Raw genomic sequence first — 12,458 nt, 5'->3', positions numbered from 1 at the left:
TTCTAGTGTTCTTTGTTATAACTTGTATAACAAAGAAAAATGTAAACTCCAATGCCGAGTTGAAGAACATGATATTTCGGCATAATCAATCCATCTATTATCTAGCTGGTGTTGACATTTCGTTATAAGTTGGCTCACTGTGATATTTGGATAATATTGATGCACTTGTTAATACTGAATATTCTGCAGACAAATACAACTGGTTCATAGTTATATACTACTCGTACAATCATGATGAAATTTGTTATTTTAATTGTCTTTAAAAATTTAAGCTATTGTTTTATGCCGGTTACTGTATTGAAACAGATAATCGAATTTTGTAAATGGTCAACTGAATCTCTCAGATTAGTTGGCAAATTCCAGTCTGTGCATTTTATACATGCCTAGTCTGGTCTACCTTACATACTAGTATTGTCTAGCATAAGATTTTTATTATGTAGAAATATTTTGGATAAAAATAAGGAGAGCAGAAACATTGATTCTGATATAAGTGGTCCGAATAAAGAGTATTCGACTCAATGTGGTCAAAATATTTTAAGGATAACTTAAGTTTTAGAAAAACGATTGTTGAATAATTATGTAGCCAATCTCCGCATATAGTTTATTCTTTGTCTCATTTTTTCCATTGATTTGTAATACGATGGTTATTCAGTGAATTAATGTTAAATCAAAATTAGTAAATCAATGCTTCAAACAAGAATTTGGTGATTCTTGAAAATTCAAGAATAAAAAATCAGTTCAATTGAATAGTTTCTACAGAAATTGAATAATAAATTTTATAATTTTTAGTTTGTGAAAGATTAAAGACTAACGTTTTTAAATTCATTCGATATTGCTGTGATCGCAAAGAAATTTTTGAAAGAGAAAATCTATTTCAAAACTTGAAATTGAAAATATTAATTGGTTTGTGAGTCATTCCATGAACGGAAAGTGGTTGATAGGTACATCTGATAATTGATGGGCATTGGTTTCTTATATTAACAATCTTTGTCAGTAACAGATTTACTACCCAGTTTTTATGAATCTGTATATATGCATGATTAAAATCAATAATGTGCTCTCATAACGCAAAATACGACTTACCTTGCAATCTTTCAATTTAACTTTAACGTTCAATTTATGGCATAGACTTCTTCATATTTGAGATATTACAGTGCATCTCACAAGATTTTGTGATTTGATTGTATGTAATAGGAATAGCAGAGTATTTTGTAACAAAGAATCATGTTGAAGATGATGAAGTTTCATTCAATAACGTAATCAAGTTTGCGATAACAGTTGCAAACTATAAAAAAGAAAATTTCTATTCAGGCACTTGGAAGGTCCGACACGTAACGTGCGAGACAAGAAAAATTAAACTTCTATGTACTTTGAATGAGCATTCTCACATCTAACAGCAATGGATCTAACCGAAGGGAACGGCACAGATCAGACACGACATTCTTGGAGAGACTGTCTGCGGATTTTTTTCTCTGATTTTGCCAGACATAACCTACAATAATTCTGCGATGTGAGTTGCGGGTTTTGGGTTATGTCTATCTACTGAATGGAAGATGTTAATAGCCACTTCGTCTAATGTCTGTGGAGTGTTGCGTCACGTGTATTTCAAGTGTCGCTAGATGTGAATGGGACTCAAAATAAATAATATTCTTGCTCCAATGCTTGGAGGATAATGTTTTATATGAATATTTGTTAATATACAATTAAAGTACATTTCTATGCTTTTCATAGTATAGAATCCTTCCAGCACTCTAGTGCATTCATGGTATTATATTTATCATGACAATTAAGACATAATTATTTTGGATGATGATCGAATCGAATAATTTCAAGTGACGAGAGATGTGAATGAGACTTGAAATATCTACCTTTTTACTCATCTCTCCAATGTATGATTGACGAACATATTTTATTTGTTAATATACGATTAAAGTAAATTTCTATGCGTTTTATAGCATAGGATTCTCACACACTGGTGTACCAATTGTATTTTAACTGTTATGCCCGTTTACAAAGATTGGGTATAATAATAAGCATTATGACCTTATTATATAAGCATTATAACTGTGTTGGTCAATGATATCGTCATTGCCATGACAATTGATAAATAGTTGTGTGTATTAGGGTAAATTAATAGGGTTTAACAATCAATGATTTTCATATTAGTTGAATTAATTGATTTGTATATTTTTTCAAAGTATAAAACTAATTTGTTATAACACTTGTGTGTTAATGGTATAATAATTGTCATGTCTGACAATTACCGAACTTGACAATTGATTGACATGTCAATTAAATTGATTTCTATACATTTTCAAAGTAACAAACTAGTGTGTTATGATTTATGGCACTAGTGTGTCAAATGTATAATGATTGTCGAGTCCGTTAAGTCATGAATAATAGTTGCCATGATATATTTATGTCATTATAATCAGAATCATGATATATGTCATTATAATCAGGGTTCAGGTGGACTTAGCTCCTGAAAGCGAGAGCTAGTTTAATATGTATAACACTGTGATTTTTGTATTGTATATGAATATATAAGCAATGAGTAGTTGTATTGTCTGCTGCAGATTCAAGTGCAACTGTAAAGTGAATGAATGACCAGTCTGGTTGTGCTTCCATATTTTTTCAGAGGCACATGCACTAGCGGGCCAAGTCAGATTGCCTCAGCCTGGCAGTGCCTCTTTCTCACTCACACACTCTGTTGTCGATGCTCCTCAAACTGACACTTGACAATTAATCAGCTGACCCGACCCGTATTAGTGTGCCATTTGTCTAGTAGCACGGTCACTCTTCCTTCTGTTCACACTTGCCGTTAGTCGCTTGCCAAACGGATCGCAACGCAATCCACAGGTGAGCAATACTGCAACGGCGGCTCCAACGTGGCGAGAAATTGCGCTTATGAAACATCCACTCATTTCATTCATACACTGACATAATGTAGGCTATATACATTAAATAATCACAACTACTTATTTATTTATTTATTTATAAGGTTAGCAAAAAAATACAAGAATCGGAAAAGAAAAAACAGGCTATTGCCTAAAACTTCTTCAATTTCCTAATTTAGTTTTAAATTGTCCAAATATTATAGGTTATGTCCATTCGAATTTCTACACCAAATCACAATCTAAAATATAAATTAGAATAAAACAGACAATTTCAAATTTGGATGGATTAATAATAAAAGTTTCTTAAAAAACATGAAACAAACTATAAATTCACAAAATAAAGAATAAAAACACTTAAATTTTGAGCTCGAAAATATCACATTCACCATAGCTATATAACAGCTGTTTTTTTTTGAGCAATACTGCAAAGGCGGCTCCAACGTTTCTTATGAAACATGCGCTTATGAAAAATCAACTCCATCGTTGAATTTATTCATACATTGAAATAATTATACACATTGAATAATCACAACTACAGTAGAGGAATGAATGAATAAAACAGAAATAATCTAGTGGCCTCACGTCTTTTAACCTGCTAACATGATGCCCGCGTTCCACGATGCCAGGAACAGAGGCTAGGACGTTGCTAGGATGCGCGCGATCATCTTGCGAACCTCTCGCGTAACATCTTGTGTAACGTTCATGATCGGAGCGTATTTCTGTACGCACCTTAAGATGAACCTTGTGGATACGTATTTGAACTGGTACAAGTTCGTGTGTTCGCACTGTTCAAGCTATATACGTGCCTCCCATAATTACAGAGTGATTTTTTAGTCCTGTTATTACCTCTGTCACTACAGAGTGATTTTTAAGTCCTGTTCTATAATTTTGTGAGTGTGTGGTAATTTATTTATAATGGAGGTTGATTCTGGTTTGTCGCACAAAGTTGTTTGCCCTACTCTATCGGTATACAAACGGCAGTGCGAGTTGGTTATCCTTGAGCTGTGTAACATTTTGCGTGGATTCCGGTCGTCTTATTTCACCATAGAACTTGAATATTATTTTGAAAAGAGCATGTATAACCTTAATAGGTGGTCATTTCTAGCAAATTCTTCAAAAATCTTTAGTAACTGAGAAATTAGTAATAAAATATCCTATTTTCTTTGTATGTAACAACTATACATTTTTATTGAGACTGAATTTCCGTTTTATGGATAACAATAAAAACTGGGAAACAGGACTAAACAATTACGCTGTAGAATGTCAACTGACATCTTGAAACGCGAGTCTGGTTCACAAGATTCAGGTAGAAACTTAATGTAAGTTAGTCGTCTGATACTCCCAGCAAACTATCCATATTTTACACATACTCATCCATATATTTTTATATCTATCACTATCATTGGGATGAACGCGCTACACCAAACATTTTTGAACTAAAAAATTGCAGCACAATTCATCCATTGCAAAAAGAAAAAACAACAAAAAATCACTTATAATACGTATGAAAAATAACATTAAAAGAAAAAGCGAAACTTACAAGTGTAAATTAGTTGAAGAAATGAATTGAAATTCCTGAACTAATATTCCAATCTCAAATTCTAATCTAATATTCACAAACAAACCTTAAGTTTCATGTAAGCGTAGTTTTAATAATTGTGAACTTATATTTATTCTATTATGTATGTTGTGTATTATAAATGTACATCTTATGCTTGTATTTTGTTGGAAACAAATCAATTCAATTCCAATCTCAATACTGATGTGGATCAAATAATTGATAATATATTCCAAAACTAGGTTTTCGATCGATATGATAATTTATTTTATAAGTTCACATCAAGTCTCACAAGCATTACTCATTTCAATATTGTGCATAACAATCTCACACTTTGTTTTGATGTATTTCAACAGTATAAATCCTATTGTAAGTTGTAATGATGTTTCATAAAGCTCATTTCTCGCCCCAAGTGAGCTGTCAAATCTTAATTCTCATAATTCTTTATTTTTGTGGTGTGGGTGTTCCTTTTAATGTATTTACTATTAAATATGAGTTCTAATTTATATATTCTTATGATTACTTTCTACAATGAATGAAATTGAATGAAACTATGAGAATTTAACATTCTTATAGAGAAAACAGAAATAGCAGTCATTCAATTTCTGTGTATCATGGATATTGAAGGCTTTCACACACCTGGACTAAATTAGTGTCATGTACTGCAAAAATACTCCGCTTGTTAAAAAAAATAAACCAATAATCAAAAATACTACCGATAGTTTGAATTATATGATTTATTTATATAATACATGAATTGATAGCTTCTCTCTCACGGTAATCAAGGCTTCCAGAAATATTTCTGGTGTATAAATACTGGTTTATAAATCCTGGACGAATATTAACGAAATTTAAATTCAATGTAACGAAATTATAATTTTGATTCTTAGCTAGTAAAAGATTTTTGAAAAGAATTTTAAAAGAGAATTTTAATCTTTTCTTTTTGAAAAGATTTTTAAAAGAATAAAATGTCACCATAAAATTGAGTTCATTTTTCACACAACTCTTTTAGAAAAAGTTGGTAGAGTTTTATCCTTCTATCAATCAAATAGTGTATTTGCTCAAATGAACCCTGGGGGAATAAGGCATTGCTCATTTACCAACCTGGAGGACAATTTTGCCACGGTAGGTATAACTCACCACTTTCACTCGGCTTTTATCCAATGCGATACATTGTAATTGAAATCATACATTTGGTGGTATTTCCATGATATAGTGGTTTTCAGATGAGAAATAATTGTTTAATCCAAGCTAAATTGGCTGGTACACAGTTGATTTCGTTTGGAGATACTGATGATTATAATTATTATATTTTTCATTAATTCAATTTCTGTTGTCGTTATATGTTTGAGCTACTGTATATCGATATTACTATAATTGTTATCAAATTGTATTATGATTTATCAACTTATTCAACTTCAAATTCCACTACTTTTGATCGCCTCAATTCATTCATTATTGAAATTGAAATTCTTTACTCACCAAAAAATATTGACAATACAATATTATATTTGCATGTAATAAATAAAAATACATTTCATTGGAGGCTCCTCTTATGGGCGCATGCCTGAGATCCTTCATGAATCATTCATGAATTGACTCATTCATTTCTTAAGAATTCACTTGTTATCTTATTCATGAAGTTATAACTGAAGTATCTGAGCAAATAGCGAAACTAGTACGTTGAGTTTTTATATGAAGAAATACACTTGCTGCGATGATGTCCACATAAGTTTATAACTTGTGTGTGGTTAATGAGGTTATCTTCTTCATATTTTTGCAAACTATTCATGCGGATTGAATGAAACCCATGACTGTAGCAATTAGCTTAACATAATTGAAAGGACTTATTGTCTGCGCTTTAGTTTCTCGCCGTAATACACTTTGTGGCTTATTTAGTTGAGTTATTTATTTAACGACCTTTCATTGTGTTATGCAACTTACAATTACGGTATTTGTAAATAAGTAACATAGTACAGTAAGCGTCAGTACAGTAATCATGAACCTTTCAACTCTGATAAGCTATGTTATTCGTCCAAATTTGGGAGAGAAATAGTTTAAGGATTCACCTTTTTTTACTCCTCCCAAAAATTTTAATAATAAATATTTCAAAAATTAATAAAATAGATCAACAAAATCCAGACGTTCATTTCATTCACATTCCTCATTGCTGATTTTATAAATCCACAAACTATTTATTGGATTTCACTATTTATGTGTAGATTTCAATATATGCTGGCTTATACCGGGTTATCATAAAAGAATGGTGCGGTTTCAGTAATTTGTAGGAAGATTGTAGGGAAATTTTAAAATGTTATATTGGTATCTCTGAAAGCCTCTAACCCAAAAGTTTGTTTATAAGCTGTTCTAACCTCAACATCAGTTCTTGTACTGTTGTTGCGGTGAGTTTAGTGAGTTACGGTACTATGTTCTCTGTTAAAGATAAAGCAAAGTGTGTATTATGTTTGGAGAGAAGTTGAATATCGTTTGGGACATTTGTCGAGCGACTAAGGGCGCCCACATTGAAATTTATTGATTATGTAAAAAAACTGTTTGAGATGACAAATAAGATTAAAAAAAACATTAATTGTAAGTAATTATGTTTTTCTTTAAACAATGTTTGAAACCGCACCATTCTTTTATGATAACTCTGTACAACGAATAGCAATATAGCCATTTCAGATTTCAGACTGTTTGCGATACCAAAGTCTTGATTAGAAGAGCAGTTCTAACTTCTAGAATGTGTAATTCTCATTGTTAATAACAAATGATTATAGAATTAAATTAACTATTTATCGAATAATGTCTATACACATACCTAGAGGTATACCCATACCATGTCTAGAGATACTCCATACCTCTATACTGAGAAATAAACTACTGTATTAATCAAATGTATTCTCTTCATCTCTTTACCGACGAGGAGGCTATAACTAATGGTCAAGCCATATGACGTGTTTTTCAGACTAATCGACAGGACAAGAAGCTCTTCGATTGGCTGATTATCAGTTGATTCCTGAACGCCAACCCAACCAGCCAATCTGAGAGCTTCCTGTCCCGCCAACTCGTCTGGAAAACACCTCTTGTGGCTTGACCCTTATTATCTGCACTCACTTCAGATAGTTTTGTCATTGTGACACAATATTATTACTCACCTTTCTTATAAGACTTAATTCAATTGAATTTGGAACTCGCTCCTCACACACATGCATTTGCCTATATGAGGAGCTTTCTTCACATTCAGGGCCGTTTGCACAGTATAGATTGCTAAACTCGATTAAGTTAATCTGAAAGTTTAAACTTGAATCGGTTTTCTCAGTGTATTTACTAATCCAGTTTAAGTTAAACTAGTTTAGCGTTAAGTTGGTAATAGAATGTCATCGTTTATAATATCAGGAAGGGTACTTTTTACAGGAAATTTGCTATTTGTTTAAAAACCATCGGTAAATTGAGGTTATGTAGCTACTATTTCCTGGTTCAAAATCCACAGAGCTGTAAGCTGTACGGTAATAAAAGTGAAAAGCGATCAAGAAATTCTTCAAAAAATGATGAACTGCTATATTACTATTAGAAACAAACTTATATTTAGTTGGCACCAAAAAATATAATCTAGAATTTAAGATAAAAACCTTATTTTGTTATGAAAATCTACTTAAATCTACTACGGTCTTCCTCGTTTACTTGAAATCTCTCGAAAGCAAAATATCTCAGTTATGTGTTATTAAAAACATGGTTTCTAATCAAAAATCACTGATAAAAATTGTCTTATTTTCTATCAAGTGGCTTATTTAATCAAATACTAAATTGACACTTGCTTTACTCAAGCAAAACCGTTAAAAAATTCTCTATCATCCCAGAAATTTAAATTATTCGTTTTTTGCCCAATTTTTCTCAGTTCCAAAATTTCTTCGCAGTCATCTCTATCAATCGCATTAAAAACTTCTATCAATAATGATTCACTATAACCTAAATAATTATTTTCGTCTACAGAAGCATTAAAAACAAACGTCGAAAAATAATTTACTATTTGCTGTTTCCCCATCAAATTTTACAGATGTCCAGTTAATCCAAATTATTTGGTTTAAACCTTCTGTTTTGGAGGTTTAAACTTTCCCAGAGTTTAAACTCAATACATAGTTTAAACTGATACTGCGCAAACGGAATTTTAGTTTAAACCAAAAAAAATCCAGGTTTGGTTTAAGCTTTAGCTTTAATTGACACTGTGTAAACGGCCCTTAATGTTGTATATTTTGTATTTTGTAAAAGAAGAAGAAATGAATCAATATTAATGGAGGTGACTATTGAAATGAATGAATAACTTGTGTAATAAATATATAGTTAACTAAGGAATAAAGTTTACTTACCTTGTGTAATATGTAATGAAATTGACTATTGAAATAAATAACCAGTTCAATAAAGTTAGCTAAGGGATAAATTTAAAGTTGACAATTGTTTTAGTGATGTTTGTTTGTTTGGTGTAGATGTGGACGACGTGAAGTACGTGATCAACTACGACTATCCGTCGAGTTCGGAGGACTACGTGCACCGGATCGGACGTACGGGTCGGTCGGACCGGACCGGCACCTCGTACACTTTCTTCACGCCGAACAACGCCAAGCAGGCCAAGGACCTGTTGTCGGTGCTCACTGAGGCCGGGCAGCCCATCGACCCCAAGCTCTATCAGCTGGCTGAGATGGCTCGAACTGGAGCCTTTGGCGGACGAGGTCAGTCATTTAAATATCACATTAGAAATGAGTCATATGGGTACATACAAAGGAAATCTATGATGTTAGAAACTAAATTATTTGTTGCATTCAATGCGAAAGTAAATAGACGTCAGTCATATGGGTGTCATACAACAAAAACCTATTATATTAGAGACTAAATTTGTTAATTGCAATCAAGTCGAAAGTAAACAGACGTATGCAGACAAACTGAGAAAAAATCAAACGTCCACCTTCAGTTGTGAGCAGACATATAGAGACAAACGGACGTCTGCTTTCCTAGCAAGAATCGAACATTTGGGGAGGGATTTTCCTACATATCAGATACATACGTGATATCTGTTACATACGTAAGTAATATACTTACGTAAGTATATTACTTAGTACTATTACTAACCTAACCTAACTGATCAAATAAGGAACTAAGTCATGTCAGCATATAATTATACACCGTGGCCCACGAGGAGGTTTACAAGTTTAATTTTGTATTACGTGCCCATTCATGCATCGAGCTTTTTCAAATTTTACACAGTTCACAAAGTAGGTTCTAAAAATATTCTGGTTAAATTTCAGCTCTCTAACCTTTGTAGAAACAAAATGGAGGCATATCGAAAATTTACAAATTCATTAAAATCTTCAATATGCCGCCATTTTGTTTCTATGAAGGTTAGGAAACTGAAATGTTCCCAGAATATTTTGGGAATATTTATCCATTTAACTATTAAAACATTTTTTGCCCCACTTGGATGTAATGAGCTGGTTTACATGCGTCATATATGGAGGCCGAAAATGATTGTTTTCTGACCAGGCCGATAATAGTATATTTCGCACCTAGGGCCGAAAATGAGATATTTCCGGCTCGAAATCGGTTTTTAAGTCCGAGGCCGTAGGCCGAGGACTAGAAAAGATTGAGAGCCGGAAATACATTTTTGCCCATGGTGCGAACGCTATTTTTCGCCACACCAAAAAAAAACTTCCCAATATATAAGAAATTAAAAAATAAATAAAATTCAAACAGCCTATTTTGATAGTTTGAATCTTGGTTATGACAACTTTCACTGTCAACTAATTTCAATATTACTAATTAATAATTTACAATAGTGACAATATTTTTATACTATTAATATTTCGAATAATTGTTTGAATTTTTATAGCTCGCGCTTTGCGCCTGGTGCAATATCTCATGGATAGATGGATGAATAGAATTTTCATTACTATTTTGAAATAATGTGATTAAAAAATTAATATAATTGCATATTTCACAGTTTTGTCTCAAAATATATCTAAACAATTGATTGAAATTTAAATTACGGTAACTAATATAAAAAATAGCTAATAAAAGTCGAAATTCATCGACAAAAAAAAATGTCACAGCCCTAGGGCCGTAAAGTTTTACCGGCCTGGTCGGTTAAAAAAATTTTTTCGCCACACTTGGATGTAATGAGCTGGTTTACGTGCGTCATATGGAGGCCGAAAGTGATTGTTTTCCGACCAGGCCGGTAAAACTTTACGGCCCTAGGGCTGTAAAATGACCTTGAATAACAGCTGATCGTGTCCGATCTCACAAAAATCATAGAGATAATCTCATAACGACTGTAATAATCTATATAATTATGTATCGTGAATCGCGGTATCATGTCTATAATATATTTTATGAATTACTGTTTCATAATTTAATATTTATTATTGTGTTTTTGATATCAAACAATAGAATACGATGATATCTCCATAGCCTCAACAATATAATGTTGGCTGCATTGTCCATTGTCAGAAAGGTAAGTATCGCAAGTCTTTAAAAGTGAAGAATCGAATTTGAAATCAAAGTACAATAATTGTATCAATATTTAAAAGTGAGGTAGAGTAATAATTGTTTCTTTTTTATTATCGAATTCCACTTCTTAATGCAATACAATCAACAATAATAATAGGAAAATACAGCAGAGATCTAAAGTTTAAGGTAAGCCTACTGGTGAAACTCAGCCTTGACTGAAAAATTGCTAGTAATTTTTCCGTAATTCATTATTAAAACTTTTAGATAATTTTTCTTCAATATCAAACCATATAGAGAAAACATTAGGCCCACTCAAGATTGAATCTTCGAATGTTTTCTCTATGATTTAACTATTTTCAGAGCAATATTTTGTTGTGAAAATGCCGGCAAACCGGCTTAAAGTTTGCCGCTATACACTATATTATAGTAGCCTACATACGTTACCTGACTTACAGGCCCCTACAATCAACATTACCCAATGGCCGAGAGCGTAAAGGCGTAATACATCAAGGCTCAGTGAATTACAAACATGATCTAGGTTCGAACCTCGGTCAGTGACATTTTTTTTTGTCGATGAATTTCGACTTTTATTAGCTATTTTTTATATTAGTTACCGTAATTTAAATTTCAATCAATTGTTTAGATATATTTTGAGACAAAACTGTGAAATATGCAATTATATTAATTTTTTAATCACATTATTTCAAAATAGTAATGAAAATTCTATTCATCCATCTATCCATGAGATATTGCACCAAGCGCAAAGCGCGAGCTATAAAAATTCAAACAATTATTCGAAATATTAATAGTATAAAAATATTGTCACTATTGTAAATTATTAATTAGTAATATTGAAATTAGTTGACAGTGAAAGTTGTCATAACCAAGATTCAAACTATCAAAATAGGCTGTTTGAATTTTATTTATTTTTTAATTTCTTATATATTGGGAAGTTTTTTTTTTGGTGTGGCGAAAAATAGCGTTCGCACCATGGGCAAAAATGTATTTCCGGCTCTCAATCTTTTCTAGTCCTCGGCCTACGGCCTCGGACTTAAAAACCGATTTCGAGCCGGAAATATCTCATTTTCGGCCCTAGGTGCGAAATATACTATTACGGCCCTAGGGCTGTAAAATAACCTTGAAGTCAGCTGATTCTGATTTGATGTGAAAGTGTTTACAAAATAGTTTATGAAACGGAATCAGTTTATGCTTCTAGAATTGAATAAAGTATTCTACAATAATATACTATCATTTTATTTGGATGAATGAAATACAGATAAGATATATATTATAAACTATCCAAATTTGATTTTCAGAGTAGGATAGAACTTCTAACCTAAACTTCCCAAGTCGATAGTTAAGTGATTGGACGACACGACTGAGTTTTTAAAAATTAAAACTTTATTAACACTACAACTACAGAAAATACCGAATTAAAGAATTTCGGGAGCCGAGTGCTCTCGTCAAGAGTTTGAGTAGAACTAACTGAAAATAATTAATTGAGACAT

The 12,458-nt window shown here is 32.2% G+C and overlaps 1 protein-coding gene across 1 annotated transcript in view; it reads left to right on the top strand.

Moving 5' to 3' along the window:
- LOC111043420 (ATP-dependent RNA helicase dbp2) overlaps nucleotides 1-12,458 on the top strand; it is a 38,529-nt gene that overhangs the window by 12,676 nt on the left and 13,395 nt on the right. Inside the window, exon 11 of the mRNA XM_039428796.1 lies at nucleotides 8,937-9,179. Coding sequence (XP_039284730.1) covers nucleotides 8,937-9,179 — 243 coding nt within the window. The remainder of the gene's footprint in view (nucleotides 1-8,936; nucleotides 9,180-12,458) is intronic.

Source organism: Nilaparvata lugens, chromosome 5 (genome assembly GCF_014356525.2).
Source record: "Nilaparvata lugens isolate BPH chromosome 5, ASM1435652v1, whole genome shotgun sequence".
NCBI classification, from domain to species: Eukaryota; Metazoa; Arthropoda; class Insecta; order Hemiptera; family Delphacidae; genus Nilaparvata; species Nilaparvata lugens.
The sequence above is the reverse complement of the archived record's forward strand: the minus strand, read 5'-3'. Positions and strand labels throughout refer to the sequence as shown.